General features: G+C 41.3%; 2 protein-coding genes across 2 annotated transcripts in view; both read left to right on the top strand.

Moving 5' to 3' along the window:
- The window catches only part of LOC309703057 (low affinity immunoglobulin gamma Fc region receptor III-A-like), a gene marked incomplete at its 3' end in the record, with an annotated part of 30,692 nt that extends 19,634 nt beyond the window's left edge, over nt 1-11,058 (top strand). Inside the window, exons 3-7 of the mRNA XM_082527761.1 lie at nt 8,707-8,973; nt 10,102-10,371; nt 10,472-10,747; nt 10,896-10,951; nt 11,053-11,058. Coding sequence (XP_082383887.1) covers nt 8,707-8,973; nt 10,102-10,371; nt 10,472-10,747; nt 10,896-10,951; nt 11,053-11,058 — 875 coding nt within the window. The remainder of the gene's footprint in view (nt 1-8,706; nt 8,974-10,101; nt 10,372-10,471; nt 10,748-10,895; nt 10,952-11,052) is intronic.
- Nucleotides 11,059-13,684: 2,626 nt separating this feature from the next.
- Nucleotides 13,685-20,567, top strand: part of LOC309703248 (uncharacterized protein) — an 83,901-nt gene continuing 77,018 nt past the window's right edge. Inside the window, exons 1-5 of the mRNA XM_082527984.1 lie at nt 13,685-13,927; nt 14,102-14,221; nt 14,381-14,396; nt 14,476-14,567; nt 14,798-14,845. Of these exons, the coding sequence (XP_082384110.1) occupies nt 13,915-13,927; nt 14,102-14,221; nt 14,381-14,396; nt 14,476-14,567; nt 14,798-14,845 (289 nt within the window). The 5' untranslated portion in view covers nt 13,685-13,914. The remainder of the gene's footprint in view (nt 13,928-14,101; nt 14,222-14,380; nt 14,397-14,475; nt 14,568-14,797; nt 14,846-20,567) is intronic.

The following is a 20,567-nucleotide window of genomic DNA, read 5'->3' as shown; positions in this document are numbered from 1 at the left end:
CAAAGCCTCTCAATCTCTGGAGCACTTTTCTCACGTCCTCCAAGTGATCTTTGAACATTTTGCTGTAAACTAATGTGTCATCCAGATGTTGTCGCGAAGCCCATCCAGGCACTCTTCCATACAGCGCTGAAATGCTGCAGGGGCATTCATAAGTCCAAAGGGGATGCGAATCCACTCATATAATCCCCAGGGGGTCACAAAAGCAGTGAGTGGACGACTTTCTTCTGACATGAACCCCTGGTGGTACGCTTTCCCCTGATCTAAAAGCGAAAACCAGGAGTTTCCACCCAAACTGTTCATAATGTCCTGGACGCGTGGGATGGGCTGGCGATCAGGATGAGTTTTCTGATTCAGGTCTCTGTAGTCTATGCACAGTCTTAAAGTACCATCTTTTTTTCTAACACAAACAACTGGTGAGGAGTATGACGAGTCTGACTTCCTGACCCAGCCTTGTGCTATTAAATCATGCAGGTAACTTTTCATCTCTTGGTAGAGCGGCCGTGGCACAGACAGGTATGTGCGTTTGACTGGTTCGCTGTCTTTGAGTGATATGGTCATTTTCAGTTTTTCAATACAGCCTATATCATTGTCTGTTTTAGAGAAAGACTGGCATTCCTCTCTGAGCATCTGTTTTGCTAATACTCTCTGCTCTTCACCCAGGTGGCTAAGATCTACAGGTGGGTCCCACTCTTTGCTAGCGCTACACTGGGCTTGTGTATTTGTCTGGTTAACAGTAGCTACAGATGTGGCTTTTTCAAACACCTGGGCAGGTAAAACAGCTGTAATAGTCTGAACCGTGCCAACTAATGTACGGCCTGGTATGACAATTTCATGGTCAGTTGGGTTAGAGACACCTAGTGTTATGATGGGTAAAGTACCCTTAACTTTAACCAAAGTGTCAAAAAACTCAAGATTGTCTGGCCACTGGGGTTTAAGTCTGGCTCAAATATCATGACCATGTCTTGTTTAAATGGCCCTGCTGCTATACGACCCTCAACATGCATGTGGTTTTTTTTTAGGTACAGTAATACAGTCTTTCTTTGTCATCACTTTGTACTCGTCAACTGCATCTGCACTAACAGCCTGTGTAAAAGCTTTCACCTTGTGTCTTTTGAGGCTGGGAAATGCTTTTCTCACTGTGCTGTACAGTTTAGCTTGGTCAGTCTTATTCACAATGTATTCAATTACATTGTAGCCTATAATAGGGCATGTGAGCTGAAAACCTTTCATTACCAACATGGGGATGGTCAATTTCTCAGTTTGTTCAGTTCCGGAAACAAGTTGGAAGGTTGTCTCAACCCACCCAAGGTATGGCATGTTGGTCCCATTTGCTGCGGTCAGGGTGAGTTCAGATGTGTCCATAATATCTGCTACATCTCTCAGCTCTGTGTGTGGCAGATAGTCCTTTTTCCACTTCTCATCGATGATTGATACCTGTGAGCTTGAGTCCCATAGAGCTTTAAGCCTGTGGCCGTCCAGGAGAAACTCAACCAAGCATTGCCTGCCCACCAGAGATGTGACTTTGTGAGGGGTGTTTACATGAGCTGACGGCAGTGGTACCTGAACAGTCTCATTGTCTTTGTTAGTCTTTAAGCCACTGCATTGTCTCTTATGTTGTCTCCAGTGTTGTTTCTGGCATGTTCTTGAACAATAAAGTGCGTTTTTACATGCTGAACACTGTCTCATGCCTGACTTTTCTTGTTTACAGTTGGAGCAATGTTGGGACTTGTGGATGATGGGCATGGTTAACACTTGTCCCTCGGTGGTAACCATTGCTGGTTTAAATGTTTCTCTTTATATGGTCTTGTTATGTATTTAGTAAAATCAGTTTATAGTTTGTGGTACTACTTTCTGTTACAAAGTAGAGAACACAAAGTGTGGTGTATGTGCGCATTGATATGCCTGCGCCTTTCCTTAGACTGGTTATTAAAGTAAATTACTACAACTAAAGAAGGCGTCGTTACTTACCAGTTAAGTTATAAAAGAGAATATAACAGACTGGCGACGAGGATTAAAACTGATCCCCGATGTGCATTGGACGACAGAGAGGGGGAAATCCTTGTGAAAGTGGCCAAAAAGACACGAAAAAGGTTAGGGCCAAAACAACTAACCCTCCGTGTGGATGCTAGCTCACCTGCCTGGCTAAAGAGAGGACGTGAGTAACATCAATTCTTTTAAGTGAAGGACGCTTATAAAAATACCGAGAAAATGTCAGGAGGCATTGGACAAATGGACGTTTTTGATAATGGCACAGAGGATTGGACAACATATGTAGAGAGAGTTGAACAGTATTGTCGGGCTAACAAAGTAGAGGATGAGAGGAAAGTTGCTGTGTTACTGAGTGTGATGGGAGCGAAAACATACAACTTGTTGCGCAGCCTCATCACACCGACCAAACCAGCTGACAAAAGTTTCAAGGAGATCACAGAAGTGCTCCAAAAACATTTCCAACCGAAGCCACTGGTTATAGCCGAACGTTTCCGATTTCATAAACAAAATCAACTAAAGAATGAGTCCACATCGGAGTACATCGCGGAACTCCGGCGGCTGTCGGAACACTGTCAGTTCGGGGAGGGGCTGTCAGATGCGCTGAGAGACAGTTTCGTCTGCGGCATGAACAATGAAAGCACACAGAAACGACTTCTCACAGAGGATAACCTCACTTTGCATCGTGCATTAAAGATAGCGATATCGATGGAGACAGCAGCAAAAGATGCCGGAGAGCTTCAGGGAACAGCCGTGTTCTGTAAATAAAATACATCCGCAGCGCAATAATAAATTACCGATGTGCTTCAGATGCGGCAAAAAGTCATATGACGCTGCTAATTGCTGGTTTAAAGAGAAAGAATGCCTGCAATGTAACAAAAAGGGGCATATACAGAAAATGTGTAAATCAAAGCAGTATGATAAAAAGAAAAACAAAATGTGGAAAAGAGACAGAAAGCTGCATGAAGTAAACGAGACAGAGTCAAATGATTCTGAGGAGGATTTGGCATGCCTGGAACTGTACACAATGCAAGAGAAAGATAATGAATGGCTCACACCTAAAATACAAGGGATTGAGTTACAGATGGAACTGGACACTGGGTCTGCTCTCTCACTGATTTCATATGAAGATTACAGAAACAAATTCCCCAATCTGAAACTGAAGCACACCTCAGTGAAACTGAAAACGTACACAGGTGAAAGAATAACTCCTCTGGGAAAACTAAAAGTGAAAGTGGAATATGAGAAAAAGAAATGCAACCTGGAACTTTATGTTCTGAAAAATGGAGGTGTGCCATTATTTGGGCGTGACTGGTTGAAACACATCCACCTCAACTGGAAAGAAATAAAGTCAATGAGACTGGAACGAGGCCTGAGTGCAAATTCTGTAGATGAAAGACTGAAACAGATCCTTAATAACCATGCCCAGGTGTTCAAAGATGGAATCGGCACCCTGAAAAATATTAAAGCACAGATCATACTAGAGGACAATGCAAAACCAAGATTCCACAAGGCACGCCCTGTACCTTATGCTTTATGCCCTAAAGTTGAAGCAGAGCTCCAACGCTTGGAAGAGCAAGGGATACTTACCAAGGTGGAATGGTCAGATTGGGCTACACCAATAGTATCAGTAAGCAAGAAAGCAAGTGACAGTGTGCGGATCTGTGGTGATTTTAAGGTTTCAGTGAACCCAGTTCTCCGCATAGATCAGTACCCACTTCCATGGATAGAAGACATATTCACAGCAGTAACAGGTGGCAAACACTTTTCAAAAATTGACCTTGCCCAGGCTTATCTCCAGATGGAAGTAGAAGAGACATCCAGGAAATATCTGGTAATAAACACTCACAAAGGCCTATATCAGTACAACAGACTGGTATTTGGTATTGCCAGTGCCCCAGCAGTATGGCAACGTGCCATGGATCAGGTCCTACAAGACATTCCAGGAACACAGTGTTTTCTGGATGACATAATCGTCACTGGTGTTGATGAGGAGACTCATCTGGCTAACCTAACAGCAGTCCTGGCCAGGCTAGAAAAATATGGACTGAGAGCAAACAAAAACAAATGTGAGTTCTTTAAGGATGCCATTGAGTATTGTGGACACAAGATCGACAGACATGGGCTCCACAAAACCAAGGACAAAGTTGAAGCAGTCCTGAAGGCACCAGAACCTAAAAATGTGAGTCAGCTACGCTCTTTCTTGGGCTTATTTAATTATTACCACAAGTTTCTACCAAACCTTTCAACAGTCCTGCACCCGCTGAACTCTCTGCTGCAACAAAATGTCAAATGGAAATGGACAAAAAACTGTGAAGAGGCATTTAATGGCGCTAAGCAGCTCATTACATCAGAGGAGGTTCTGACACACTTTGACTCCAATCTACCACTTCGCCTCGCCTGTGATGCCTCACCATATGGCATTGGTGCTGTGCTATCTCACAAAATGCCTGATGGATCGGAACGCCCAGTTGCCTTTGCTTCAAGGTCCCTAAATGCAGCCGAACGCAACTATGCGCAGATAGACAGAGAAGCACTCAGTCTAGTGTGGGGCGTGAAGAAGTTTAATCAGTATTTATATGGACGACACTTCACCCTGATCACAGACCACCGACCGCTGGTGTCCATCTTTAACCCTCAGAAAGGTATTCCAACCATGGCTGCGGCACGCTTGCAGCGATGGGCTTTGTTCCTGGGTGCACACACCTACACCATTGAGTTCAAAGGGACAAAGTTACATGGAAATGCAGATGGACTTTCACGTCTTCCACACATGCAACCCACTGAAGAACTGACTGATCCAGCTACTGTGTTTCACGTTACACAAATGGAACCCCTACCTGTCACAAGTGCTCAGGTGAAAAGAGGAACGAGCCGAGACACAATCTTGTCCAAAGTATACGATTTTACTGTGAATGGTTGGCCGTCCTGCACTGACACTCAGTTCTCTGTGTACTCCACCCGCAAAGACCAACTATCCGTTTGCCAAGGACATGTTATGTGGGGAACTCGTGTCATCCTGCCACCCAAACTACGTACAATGGTACTGGACTCACTGCACAATGGACATTTAGGTGTGGTTAAGATGAAATCTCTTGCTAGAAGCTATGTTTGGTGGCCAGGCCTTGACTGTGAAATAGAGAACATGGCTAAATCCTGCACTGGTTGTCAGCAGACGCTGCGTCAGCCTCGAACAGCACCTGTACACGCGTGGGAGTGGCCATCCGCTCCATGGCAACGCATTCACATAGACTATGCTGGCCCATTTATGGACCAAATGTTCCTGGTTGTGGTTGATGCTCACTCAAAATGGCCAGAAATCTTCCCCGTAAAGCAAGCAACAGCTGCCAGCACGATCAATAGCCTTCGGTCACTTTGCACGCACAGGTCTGCCACAACAGCTCGTAAGCGACAATGGTCGTCAGTTTACTGGAGAGGAGTTCCAGTGTTTCCTTCGGAGTAACGGCATACGATATATTACTTCAGCTCCCCATCATCCTGCAACAAATGGACAAGCCGAACGGTTCATCCAGTCCTTCAAGCGGTCAATGAAAGCCAGTCGCACAGAGGGGAAGCCGCTACAACAGAAAATAGACAATTTCTTACTGGCTTACAGGAACGCCACTCATGCAACAACTGGACACACACCTGCAATGCTCTTCATGGGACGGAATCTGAGATCACGTCTAGATTTGCTGAAACCAGATATTCGCAAGGATGTCCAAGATAAACAGTCTTCCATGGTGGAAGCAACAAGAAACAAAACTAGATTCTTCAATGTTGGACCAAAAGTTCTCGCCAGGGACTACAGAGACCCAAGTCAGAAATGGCAGCCTGGCACGATTCTGTCACGGACCGGACCACTGACATATACTGTAGATGTTGGAGCCAACTTAGTCTGGCGTAGACATGTTGATCAGATTGTAGATGCGGAAAGCCACATGGTTCCACAGCAACCTGAGAGCACATCTACACCTCAAGATTCAGAAGAGTTTGCCCTCGCTTCACCACCTGAGGTTCAGGATTTACGTGAAACTACCAATGCTCAAACACCTGAACTTCCCACACAGAGCACTATGGAGTCTGACCAAACAGGCAGACGGTACCCTGAGAGAAATCGCAGAGCACCTCAGAGACTGAACTTATAGGTTTCAAGTTAATTTTGTAGGAAAGCAGTTCAAATGTTTAAGAGGAAACAACCTACCTCCATGTTGTAAATCACTGAGTAGGTGTCATATTTCAGTTTAAGTTAAATTATTGGTTTACAGCATTTATCTGAAGATATTTTGATTGTTTGGTACCTATTGTGTTCATCAAAGTTGGATGGGAGGAACTGTTATGTATTTAGTAAAATCAGTTTATAGTTTGTGGCACTACTTTCTGTTACAAAGTAGAGAACACAAAGTGTGGTGTATGTGCGCATTGATATGCCTGCGCCTTTCCTTAGACTGGTTATTAAAGTAAATTACTACAACTAAAGAAGGCGTCGTTACTTACCAGTTAAGTTATAAAAGAGAATATAACAGGTCTCGTACCTCTGCTTCTACATCCAGCCTGAAAGTGTTCTCTACTCCCACAGAGGTAGCAGTGGGTGCAGCGCTCGTTGACTCCATTCTGCTGGCAGATGTGGCACCTCCTCTCACGGCAGGCTGTACTACCTGTATAGTGCGGTACAGGATACTGAGGGGGTGGTGGTCTTTGATGGGGGCCCTGGAAGCTATAATACTGCTGGTCCCTATCATACTGCATAACTGGTGGTGGGGCATATGACTGAGGACCAGGCACCGGCTGCTGTAGAGTCTCTTTAATCTGAGCTATCTCTGCACTGAGACCTTTCAGGGAGGCTACACCTGTCTTAAGCTCCGCTAACTCAGTTAAAAGCTCGGGTGGTATCTAGCTTTAACTTCTTTCACAGGGTTCTTAGCCGGTGACACATCATCTGACTGCACTGCACTCATACTTGTAGCAGTCTGTGATGCTAAACATCTCCTTGTTTTTCCTTTCTGCCTCATTGGCACAAGCCATATTTAACCTCTCTAACAAGAGTTCATCAGGTGTCTTAGAGTCTAACAGGAGTGGCTGCATATCTATCCTGACACTGTCACTCTGGAAGCCTGTGAGTATGGTGTGCAAACACATACGCTGGACTAAAGCTGGGTCGTATTTGAGTCCTGACTCTGATTCTTGGGAAGCAAATAAGACTTTCTGCTTTAGATCTAAAACTCTCATCAGGAAGCTTTGAGCAGTCTCTTTTGGGGTCTGTACCTCAGAGGCAAGTTGTTTATACAGTTCGGTGGCGCTCCGCTCCTGGAAATGGGAGCGCAGTATGCGGCGTAGAGTTGGAAGGGTGAGTTGAGCTTTTCCCTCCAAATAGCTGCGTAGTTGTAGACCTGGCAAGATAGCTCTGATGACAGCATCTACAATGTCAAGCTCTGAGTAGCCTCTGCTCAGTCCATTTTTGATCTGGTGAGCAAGACTGGAAAATGTCATTTTAACTTTTTGACCTGGTTTGCCAATCTGGCCTGATCTTTTGAAATCTTTCTGCCAGTAAGGGCTTGGTCGTTGGGGGGTACTTGACACAGATGAGTTAGGGACAAAGCGATTACCTTGGGAGTGAGAAATAACCGCTGTGTTAACTGCATTAGCTGTCTCTGTTACCAGTGAGGTTGCAGTGTTTGGTTGCTCTCTGTGCCCTGAATCACCCTCTTCATTTGCATTTGGTTCAGTCTCAACAATTGTCTCTTTCATTACTTCAGCAATCTTATCATTAAGCAACAACAGTTCTGACATTCCTTCATCCTCAAGTACTGTTATACCTTCTCTCTCAATGTGTATTTGGATGTGTGTTAGCAGTGACAGTCGTGTTTTTCTGCTAACATCTATTTTCTCTGCAATGCCAAGGAACTCGCAGATTGACACGAGTTGATCTTTGGACAGAGTGTGCATTTCACGCACAACCTCTTTTCGCAGCTCTTCCACCAAAGACATTGTGGCAGTAGGCAGGAAGAATTTTGCATGTACAGGTGACGCTGAGCTGAGTTGTTTTTGCAGCCCCTGATGATCTCTGGCTGGCCTCAGGAAACATGCGCTAAAACACAGCTACCAGTTCGCCTCGACATCAACACTTTCCTCACTGCAGTCTGCCTGGGTTGTAGTGGGGGGATTTAGCTGGCTTGGACTGCGATGTGCAGATTGTGGACACCGGACATCTAAGCAGCTATCCCAGCGGTGCCTCCAAATGTTACACCTCTGAAAACAGGGGGAAAAGAATCACGAGAGTGATTATGACTTGCGTCTCTCATGCAGTAGTTTATTGCAGTGAGGAGAACGCGTGAAAGCCCCTTAGTGGAGAATAGAGACACTACTAATCGATCCCAGAAAAGGCTTACTAACCGAACACTGATGTATAGATTGCAGTTCTCTTAAATAACATGAAAGCCATTAATATAACATGAAAAATAATAAACTCTTAACCATTTTCTTACCATATTTACATAATTTTTGTCCTTATATCAACTGATATGAATTAGTAATAACTGAACAGTTTTATATGCAGTAGTCCTTCAACCTGTCACATGCACACCTGGTTGTTTTCAGTCACTCTGCTGGTAGAGTCTAAATATCATTTAATCCGTTTGGTAAAAACTAAACTTTTAATTGTTGATTTTTTTTTTTAAGTAAAATTATCAGTCTGCTAATGCTATGTTTTTATTTTATCAGCTCCTCCTAAGCCCACTGTGACCCTGCAGCCATCCTGGACTCAGATATACAGCGGTGAGACAGTCACTGTCAGCTGTGACATTCAGGGAAGTGAAGGAGCTCAGTGGACGTATGAATGGAGACGAGGCCAGTCAAACATACCTGAAACATCCAATGAATACAGAATCAGCAGCGCTGCTGAGTCTGATGGTGGAGAATACAGCTGCCGGGGCACAAGGACCTATATGTTAACAGAGTGGAGTGATATCATCACACTGACTGTATCATGTAAGTTGGAGATCTGTTTTATCAACATTAATAAGAATCTGTTGTTCTTGCAGCTTTGTAGCTGTTTCATTTGTGCTGCTCAGTAACATATTTTGAAAAGCAGCTTTTTATTCACAGTGAAGAGAACAAAACATATCAGAGTAACTTCTCTGCTGTGCAGCTCTAATACATGAGGTGCAGAACAAATGCTGAACCTGCTTCAGCTGCTCCACCACATCCACTAAGAACAACAGTAACATCCAATATTTTCACTTCTGTATTTGTGTTATTTTTATTTTTATTACTACCTGTTGCACCAACATATGATGCAGTTACTTCAGTTGTTTTTAGCATGTTGTCTATTGTTGGAATGATCTTAGAGGTTTCAGGTTTTAGTTAAAGAGTCTGGTCTCATGACAAACACACACTGGATATTTTTCACTTAATGAACTCTGAACTTCAGACGACAATATGGCCTCATTTTGTTTGACGCTGGTCTGTGCTGGTATGTTATTAATTTAGGCTAATGATATTTAATGAGTATAGAAATTACTCATAATCATCTCACAGACAAAACATTATGTGCAGCTACTTTCAGTACCAATGATATTTATTTAGAGTTTTTTCTCTAATTGATCTTTCTGAGTTAGCTTCAGTAATTACTTCCTCCAAACCATCGATGTGTCTTTTAAAACCCATTCTGACACATCTGTGCACATTGACAGAAAATGTCAGCTTCCACAGCAAAAGAATATAAAACACACTTACTAGGTCTCATCTTAGCTATCAGAGGCTTCAACAGCAGATTTAGTAAAGAACACAAGGACATAGCATGCTAAGTACAATCAGATCATATTAACCTGGGTTACTTTCTCATTACAGATGAATTAACTAAATCATGCTTCAAATTAATGAGAGTAAACGAACTATGCATTTATTAATTAATTTTAAATACACTGAAGTAAATTTAAAAAAAAATTGCTGTGCAGATCAAAACAGTATTTCAGTATTTTGTGTCACACACTTTGTTATAGCTTCACCAATAAAGTTTTGTGATATTTGATCATTTAAATTTTTCCATCCAGATCTTTAAATTGTTCTGATTCAGTCATTTTTACTTTTATGTTCTTGTTCTAAACTGAACTGCAGCCAAACCAAAGGCTGAACTGAGAGCTGATAACACAGCTGTTCCAGTAGGGGGCAGTGTGACCCTGACCTGCTCTGTGAGCCCATCATCATCATCATCATCATCATCATCTGGATGGAAATACTACTGGTACAGAGATGGGAAATCTTCTGAACCTGCGAGAAATGAACAAATCAGTGTCTCAGAGGGAGGACGCTACAGCTGCAGAGGAGGAAGAGGAGAACCAGTTTACTACACAGAGGACAGTCAGCCAGTTTGGATTGACACAACTGGTGAGTTCAAACTTGAACTTACCACAAAGCACTACATCTGATGGTAATTGTACCTTTTGTCTTTCACATGTTTTTATTGTACTTTCTTGAACATTAACAGTCTCAATCAGACCTGTTGTGACTCTGCATCCAAACTGGTCTGAGATATACAGAGGAGAGACGATCACTGTCAGATGTGAGATCCATGGAGGAGACACTGAGTGGGATTATGAGTGGGAAGCAAACAGCATCAGAAAACCTCCAAATCAAAATGAATACAGGATTATTTCTGCTTCATCATTGATCAGTGGAAACTATCGCTGTAAGGGCAGAATGAAAAGTTCACAGCATGAAACAACAGAGTGGAGTGATTCAGTCACACTGACAGTTTCTGACAGTAAGTCATGTTTGCTTTAAGCTGTTTGAACACTTTGTAAAATGTGTTTCTGTTCATATAGACTGAGATTATTATTCTTTGTATAAACTGAGCTCACTGTTCAGAGACTGTACTACATGTTCACTGAGAGAAAATCTTTGTTGAACAGATGAACCCCATCCTGTCCTCACTGTGTCTCCATCATGGCTGAGTCCTGGAGCCTCAGTAACTCTGAACTGTGAGGTTGAACATCCGTCTGCAGGATGGAGCTTCTACTGGTATAAAGTTGTTCCTGATCTGAAAACATTCAACTATAAATCCTACAGTTATGAGCTGCTACCTGATGGCAGTGGGACTGCACAGGACTCCTACATCAATCATGGACAGACACACACAGCAGGATATGTGTGCAGAGCTGGAAGAGGAGACCCAGAGTATCACACTGATCACAGTCAACCAAAGTTTGTCTGGTCTGCAGGTCAGTTTGTTTCTCTCTAATAAATTATGTCATCACTTTAATTCACCATTATTTTTGTTGCAGCCGCATGCTGACATTGAAATCTGATGTCCAATTACAATAAAATTGCATTAAATGATTTTATTTAAGTTTCCTCATAAGGATTAAATTGAATCTCATCCTTTCTCACTACATTCAAGTCAACTGAGCTTCAGTCAGACACTTCTGTTGTTATTCAAATTCCTCCTTGTTTGTTTCTCACAGAGTTAAACAAGGATGAATTTTGTCTCTGGCTCTTTTTAATCTTCATGTTGATGATTAGAAAGTCTGTAAAGCTGGCAGCACTCCTGTGAAGCACATTATGTACACAGATGATCTCGTGGTCTCAAGCAGCTCCTTCCCAGCTTCTTCTTCTTTTGCTGTGAAAAATGATATCAGACATGATGCCCATAAAATTTCTGTCATGATTTGCAGAAGCAAAGACAACAAACATTTAAGATCTGCTGATGTTAAACTGTCTGATAATGATCTGACTGTTTGTAATAAGGTCACAAATGTCAGACATCTTATTACATGACTGATGGTGAAGATATTTGCTTGTGCAACAACAAACATGCACACTGTGGACAAACTGTAGGAAAGCAGGTTTATAGAAACTTCTAATGATGCTGTGAGATTATTACTGAGAGACCCAGATGGTTCAGTGAAATCTTTCCAGCTGCAGGAGTCACAACATTTAAATCTGTATTAACAAATCTCATTCATAGATTTATTTGCAGTTATGGTGGGTTTAGCAAGAACTATTTTTTTCACTGTGATCTTTTGAATCCTAACATCTGTGAGCTTTGTCTCTTCACTGCATGTTGTTTCCAGATGTTCATTCAGCAGCGTCTCTCACAGTGAGTCCTGACAGAGTGCAACACTTCACCTCTGACTCTGTCTCACTGACCTGTGAGGGAAACTTCACTGAGTGGAGAGTGAGGAAGTTCTCTGAGGATGGCCGACTGTACTCTGACTGTAGGAGAATGACTGGATCCACATGTGACATCTACACATCAAAGTCACATACTGGAGTGTACTGGTGTGAGTCTGGATCAGGAGAGTTCAGCAGTGCAGTCAACATCACTGTACAGAGTATGTTATTATACATTTACTTCTTGGATCTGAATGATTTAGACGTCACATGAACATTTGTCTCAGCTTTGCTCTATGTGAAGTAATTCTATGTGGCAAAACAAACAAAACTGAGAATTTCAGATGATTTTAGTCTCCAAAGATTCAAACAATATTCTTGGTTTTTGTTCTCTAATTAAATGAGTATTTTATATTTTCTCCATCAGAATGAAACTCTAAAAAGCTCAACATCTCTGTCATCACATTAGATAAACTTTTATTGTCTCCATTCAGAGTAACTTAGGGAAACACATCATGCAAAAAACAAACAAAAATGCAAACACTCACCCACAATTTCACCCATAATGATTCAGCAATTGTATTGATAATAATTTGACTCCTGCAGGGAAGACTAAACACTGAAATGTTGTCACTTGTTCAAACTTCTCTCCAGTCATTGAAACCAGGCTGAGATCTCCAATAGATCTTTCATCAAAGATCGTTATAAATATGACGATTATTTTTCTTTATATTTAACACGGTGTGTTTCTTATACCACTGCACAATCCCTTCTGATTTCCACAATTTTTTAAAATAAAATATGAAAAGAACAGGAGATCTCACACAGCCCTGTGAGACTCTTGTTCTTATAAATTGTATGTGTGAACGAGCAGAACTGACTTTCACTTCCTGTTGTTTTTTTTAATGAAAATAGCCAAACAACCATCTGATTATATAGGGATCCACTTTCATGTTATTTAACAGTGTATAAGTGTTTGTGGTGTTAAACGCTGATCTTAGATCATAAATAACAATCGTGCATAAGCTGAGGGGTTTTCTAAATGCTTTAAAATCAAGTGAGTTAAAGTAATTATATTCAAATTGTACTTCACTTCACAAGTGCTCAACCATTCAAAGGATTTCATTACTACTGATGTTACTGCTGCAGGTCTGTGATCATTATTTTGCTGATTGCAGCCTTTTTCTATATAGTGAGGATGAAGCTGATATCAACAGGACTCCAAGCTGGAGTCAGCTCATCAGCAAATGTTTAAAGAGAAAAGCTGAAAGAGCATCAGGCCCACAGGCCTTCTTGGTATTTAAGTTTTTAAATGCAGTTATTTTTATTTCATTCTATTCACAACCCTTAGATCAGTTACTAAGTGAGTCTCTGTTAGATCACATTATGAGCTTATAAAATCCGACAATCAGCCATTCAACTTCATTTACTACATGCATTTCTTTCTTACCTGGATTCAAGTCGATCATCTGTTTCACAGAGTCGCTTCTGTGAAAATCTCCCTGAAGCTTACATGTCAGCGTTTCCTAAAAGTGTGCACCAGCTGATGTGACTGAAACAATTGTGTTTGATTGTTTCACAGATGATGGTAATGTTTCTATCCTGGTGAGTCCTGTTCATCCTGTGACTGAGGGAGCTTCTGTTAGTCTGAGCTGCAGTTTGAGAACACAAAAAATACTTTCCAATGTGTTTTTCTATCACAATGACAAACTTATTCAAAATGATACCCGAGGGGAGCTGAAGATCTCTGCAGTGTCAAAGTCTGATGAAGGTTTCTACAAGTGTCAGTACTCAGGAAGAGAGTCAGCACAGAGCTGGATGTCAGTTAAAGGTGAGCAGGATCAAAACATTTGATGTGTTTTTGTAAAAATGATTTTCATGCTTGAGAGGAAACATTAGATTGTCTGTTTAATGCTTGAAGTCACCTGGATTTATTTTGTGAGAACTGAAATATGCAGTATAATAATAAGTATTATACTTTATTATTACTTATTGTTTGTTACAGTAACTGTGTCAGAAGCTGACAGCTCTTCATCTCCTGTGTGGCTGATGGTTGGACTGGTTTGTGGAGTCTCTCTCATTATTATTCTCCTGCTCTTGTTGTATCGCTGCAGACAGTCCAAGTGTAAGAGCCTCTTCTTTTCATGCTGTATTAGAGAGTTTATTTACTACATACACTTTAATTATTCACACATATACATGTATTCTGATCTCATGACACAAAATATCAGTGGAACAATTTATACATGACAAACATGTGTAATAACATTTGTCTCTTTCACAGATTCCTGCTTCACCAGGTTGGTAAAATACTTTTTATTATTATTTGAAACAAACATCAGTTACTTTTGAGTTTATTGTGTTTATTTCATGTTTTAGGTCGATCCAGTCTGAGAGTCACAGTCCGGGCTCCTCCACAAATCATGGAGTCAACCAGAATGAAACTCACGTGTACGGCTCTCTTCAACATGGTCAGCATTGAAAAACAGTCTTTATTATCATTGTTAATATTGACTTTTATTAAACCTCCATTAACACAATACATTTGTCAGGTTCAGTTTGTGTTCAGCAGTTTTTTAAAGAACATTTAAAGATCTTACAGTCCTGGTTTTGACTCACACAGTGTTTCTGTTTCTGCTCTGATCTTTAGTGTAACTGTAATAAAATGATTAATGTGAGCCTGGCTTGTTTTTTTCTTTAGGTACTGCTGACGTCTATGAATCAGTCACACAAGTGACAAACAGAAATGGTCAGTATATGTGCTGAAAAGCACAGAGCAGTTAGAGATGAAACTTGTGTTTGATTTAATGAAACTAATTCCATGTTTTTACAATCCTGTAAATAAAATTATGAACATTTCAGGAGCAGATGAATATGAAAACGTCGCCTCTTCTCTTATTGAGTTTAAAGATCTTAGAAGAAAGAGTGAGTACATAAAACGCGTGCAGTTTAAAAATAAAACAAACATCCTTTAAAAACATGTTTTTTTTCATTTGTGGATGAATTTGATCACCTCACAGGCCAACACGACACACCAGAGGAGAGTGCTGTTTACTACAATGAAGATGGGATGCAGGTACAGTCACAACAGTCCCATGCAGTGTTTGTTTTGTTAGCTCTCCACCTCACAGAAACACATAATGTACAGAGACACTGGATACAAAGTCTGAGCTTCCTGGATGCTTTTATCTCCTGCTGGCTGACTAACAGCTACTTTGTAACCAGTTTTACACATAAAGCTTTTTCTCCAGCTCCACACTCAGCTCTGTATCACCTGCTCTGAAAAGAAGAAAATACATTTCATTTCATTTTCACATGTTTTGCACAAAAAGAAATCTTTACAATACAGAACACACAACAAATGATACCATGTGTATATCAGAGACCACATGTTTAAATCAATGAAAGTAAATGAGGATGATTTCCTCCTCCACACAGGTACAGAGGTGCGTCTGAGGGTCGCACCTCCTAAACAGTCAATAAGGTACAGTTAACGTTACACTCTTTGTAAAGACTCAAACACACAGAACAGAACTTCACTTTACATCGAGGGCAGGCAATGTTTTTATAATAAACTTTATTGTTCTCCAACAGGAAGCCACAGATGGGACAGGCACGAGGTGCAGCCAGTGACCCCATTAAACTGATGTTTTACTGTCCTTATTTTCCTCGAGTTATTGGTTCTGTTATTAGTTACCTAACACAACCTAATGTGAGTCTTTTGACTGAAAGTAGCCAACTGACCTGGTGGAGTCATGCTCTGTACTGACAGAATATGGCGATACATGTGTTTTTATAGCTTTAAGCAGTTATTTCTTAAATCCAGCTTCACAGTCAGAGTTACATCTGTGTCAGTTTTTGAGAGCTGGGCTCCATGATGTAAATTAGCCTTTATACATGTAGTGTTTCATGTCCACTTTAATGCTGAACACCTGATGTGACATTTTCACACAACAATACTTCTGCTCAGTATTGATTTTTCTTTTGCATGTTTGCCATCCTCCATCTTCCACTTTTACTGATTTGGTTCATGTAACATTTCTGATGGTTTCATGTTCATCAAAATATTTTAATCTGCAGTTCCAAGTCTTAGAGATTACACTCACTTTACATTCACAGACTTGAAGTTGTTGCTGTTCTTGGGAGACATTTCTCTTTTGTTCTGGTATCAAACTGCCTCGTGTTTGCTGAGTTTCAAGCTCTTTCTGTTCACCTGTCAAACTATTGCTCATGTTTCCAGAGCAGCTTTTCTTCTGCTCAGATTAAAAATTTACAGTCATTTCTGTTTTGTCGATTTGCCAAATTGTTGCTCAGTTGTTGACAATCACTTGTTTTCTGTTCTGTTGCCAAACTGTCTGTCAGTTTCATATAGACATTAATTTGCTCTTGTTCAGTTGCCAAGTTGCTGCTCAGTTGCTTTGAGTCAAAGTTCATCTCAGTTCACAGGTTGCATTGCAGTTAAAAAAAAAAAAAATTCTCTTCTGTTGAGTTTCTAAACTGTCTTTCAGAATAATTTATTCTCAGTTTTCTGCTCAGACTTTGTCTCAGACATCTGATTTTCTCCTCTTCTGTTCAGATTCAATCATCTTCTGCTCAGTTGTCTAAAGTCAAGACTGTGTCAGGGTTCCTGGGTGGTTCACCTGGTGTTTTCAGTTCATGTTCAGTTTATGTTCCACATTCATGTTTCCCGCTTCACCGTGCCAGCCCTCTGTCTCAGTGTCATTAGCTCTACTTCCTGTTTCATTATGTTCAGCTGTGTTCTCACCGGTCCCTAATCATCATCATTAGCCAGTGTACTTAAGTCCTCAGTTTCATCCTGGTCTTTGTCGTGTCATTGATGTTAATGTTGTCTACTCTGCACGTGTGTTCAGTTAAGACAGTCATTTCAGTTCAGCCAGTCATCTTATGTTCGGCTCATCTGCTTGTCATAATAAACACCAGCCTTCACCTACCTGTGAGTCCAGCGTTTGGGTCCTCCTTTCCTCGCATCCACACTCGACACCCCTGACAGAATGACACGACCCTGCGTTGTGGACTCAGCGGACTCTGACCTCTTTGAACGGCAGCAGGCGGCGCTCTTTCACTGGACGGAGGCGCTTTCTTACCCTCTTGGAGCACTCAAAGCACTAATGGGCTTCATGTGCACATTAGTGCTCAACAAATTGTTTACAAATCCAAAGAGGAGAAAGTAGAAAGAACATGTGACAAAATGAACATGGCTACTTACAAACACAGTGACTGTCCTCAGACAGCGCACACAACTGTCAAGTAATTCAGTTCAATTCAGTTTAACTGTCTGTTGCTGTAATTTGGTGCTATATAAATAAAAGTTGACAATTTTTATTATAAGGTGCCAAATCATAACCACAGTCGCCTCCAGGGGCTTTATTTTGTAAGGACTGTACAACAATACAGAGAAACACTCCAAATCAGACGGCTATGAGTGAGCAGTTGGTGACAGTGAGAATGAAAAACTCCTTTTTAACAGGAAGAAACTTTTGACAGAACCAGGCTCAGAGAGGGGCGGTCATCTACCACCTGCTGGGGTAACACTGTGGAAAAGAGCCAGAAATGAATAATAACTGAGCAGCTTGACCTCACAGATCATTCGGTTGCTTTTGAAGACGATGACTTACTGTAAGTGTGATTCTGGGTCAGGAGTCTGCTGTGGCACAGAGACCCTCTGAAGCAGGGTGGGCAATTCATTTTCCTGAGGGGCCACATGAGAAACTCGGCCTTTTGTGGAGGGCCGCATCAATAAACTGAACTCAATCCTGCTGAGTACTAATTTGATCTCTGTATAAACTGGTACTGGTAAGAGTGGACGTTACAATTAGGAAATGAAAATGTGAAACAGACAGAGTTAGAAAAAAAGCCCTTCACAGCTTGTTTGTTGCTGACATAGCTGGACTGGCCATCGGGCATACCGGGCATTTGCCCGGTGGGCCGCTGGCGATTTTTTGTTTTTATGGGCCGATGGATTTTTTTTTTTTTTAGGAAGGGTATATATAATGAAAGGTGTTGGATTGGCCAATTGGTCATGATCGACTCTGGGCTGGACCAATTACAGCCGAGGAGGCAGGATGCACCCTCCCCCTTTTTTTAGCAATCACGTGATTTTCGCGCGTTGCATGCCGGGAACTAGTGGCAAAACAATCCAAGCATTTGCAGCACCGCAAAACTTTCATTCTCTGGTTCCAATACCTTCTTGTTTTTTCTTTGCCGCACAAAAAAGGAATGTACAAAACAAAAGGAGAACAATGCCGGTCCGTACAAAGACAGACTCGACGAAAAGACAAAGAAAAGATACGAGGAAAAAATCAAAGGAGTGAAAGGGTCAGACCCTTACGAGCACGCAGAGGGACAAAAGACGTTAGCGTGCTGCCCAACTTTCACCACGCTCATATTTGTAATCATATGGTTCTTGGAGTGAGTGCATACACTCATGAAGTTTAGTAACTTCAGGTCACTGCAACAAGCCCAGGTACAGTTTACTGACGGATGGGTACAGGACCTTGAAACGCACCGTGTAGAACGAAAGACCATCGTACGAACAAAGGTAAGTTTACCAGTCTCAGAAATCGTCGTCATAAATACACATTCGTTAACCGTTTATTAATATAACCTTTGAGCTCAACGGTAATTAATTAGTAGTGGAAATAATTTCTGGTAGCATTACAGAAATGTAGCAGTGACAATAATATTGTATGTTGTAATCGCACTGGACAATTAGTGATACAAAACAACTGTTTTATCCTGTGAATAAAAGTATATGTTTTTGTCAATGTACCATAATAACAGAAGCGAAACGCAATATTGTGTCAGGACAATTCACTATTTATGCACAATAAATAAAGGAGCATAGCGCGACAATTTCTGTTCAGCGCCAGACTTGCTTGTAACCTATATCACCAATTATGTTAAGAAAAATGACGTATTAACTACTACAAAACTCTGACCTTTGTGGGAATGCTTGGAGCAGACTAACATGTGAGCTGGAGTGTTCTGAGACGTTATATTTGGTATATCCAGACCATCCGTCGGCTCTTACTTCGGAAACATGGCTTAAAAAATTTCTCTTCAACGACGTAATCCGATAAAAAAAAAAAAGATCTCTTTACCCGTCGGCTTCCCGTGGCTGCCATGTGACCGGCTATTGCAGTTAATAATACAACAGCTTCTTGCCATTTTTTGGGTTTCTTTTTATCGCTGTGTAACTGAGTTCAATTGAAAGCCTGCGTGCGCTAGTACCTCTTACCACAAGTTCCCAGAACCCTTTGCGGTTTTACCCCTGAATGACGTCACATTTTTAATCTTTATCCTGGTGGGCCGGTCTCTAGTCAAAATGCCCGGGCCGATTTTTTGTCCCAGTCCAGCCTTGATTGCTGATTGTTTGTCTTGTTTTGTCTCTGCAATAATTCAGTTTAATAAAGTGTTTTGAAATGAACTGAGTCACTGGTGAATTTTGAAGAGCTTTTTCTGTGTCTGTGACTCTTTTACTGCTTTTTTACTTGGCAGCACTTTTTTATGCGGCTCTGCCATCATGTGTCAGAATACAGAGAGAACAGTCAAAGTCAACAACTTAAACACTTTTTGAGCTGCTGACGACCAAAGCTTGTTTTTGACCTGTTTACGCTCTGAAGCCGTCTCACTGAAGACTTTGCAAACGGAAAATATTGTTCATGTTTTGATAAATTAAAACTTTTTAAACCCTAAAAAAATGTTTTTATTATTTTCAACTCTACAAAAATGTACAGTGATATTTTTATTCAACAAGTAAGATCATGCAGTGATAATATGAGATCAAACTACAAACATGGCATTACAGAATATCATCTTTGTTCTTCTAAGCAGCCACATTGCCTACATGTGTGTCAAAGGCTGTTGTTGGTATATAAATATAGTCGTGATCCTGGGTTTGCACCCAGCGTTTTGTGTTTGGACTTTATAGTTTTGGGTTATTTAATATTCAGAGGTCATGATTCTGCCCTGTCTAGTTGTTATCCCTCTGTTTATGTTTTTAGGTCATCTTAGTTTTCTTACCTAGTGTGTGTGTGTGTGTGTGTGCGTGTGTGTGTGTGTCACGAAACATACTTGATCATGAGAGTGAGAAACAGCAACAATGCACCCCAGCAGCTTGATTCAGGAGACCAAACAACCACGTGTCCACGCCAGCAGAAAGGCCGGTAGGCTGGAAGCAAACGGCTGTGAAACTGGACAGTCTTCTAGCCTTTGTTCAAGTCTGCACTTAATTCTGCATTTTTCCGGTCGCTAGCACCGCAGCGCGAAAACTTTGAAAAGGACTCAGAAATGTCGCTCAGTTTTTTGTACTTTTTTAATTCTCTAGGAGCTTAAAAACTTTATCGTCATCGCCGGCATGTTTTGTACCTTAGGCTCGTCAGAGACAGTGATATCCAGGTAAAATAATTGTCTTTAATCTACATGCATTTAGGAATTACTTAGCATTTTTC

Source organism: Aulonocara stuartgranti, assembly GCF_965226115.1.
Source record: "Aulonocara stuartgranti genome assembly, chromosome: 3".
NCBI classification, from domain to species: domain Eukaryota; kingdom Metazoa; phylum Chordata; class Actinopteri; order Cichliformes; family Cichlidae; genus Aulonocara; species Aulonocara stuartgranti.
Note: the sequence above shows the minus strand (reverse complement) of the source record. Positions and strands in the feature narration are given on the sequence as shown.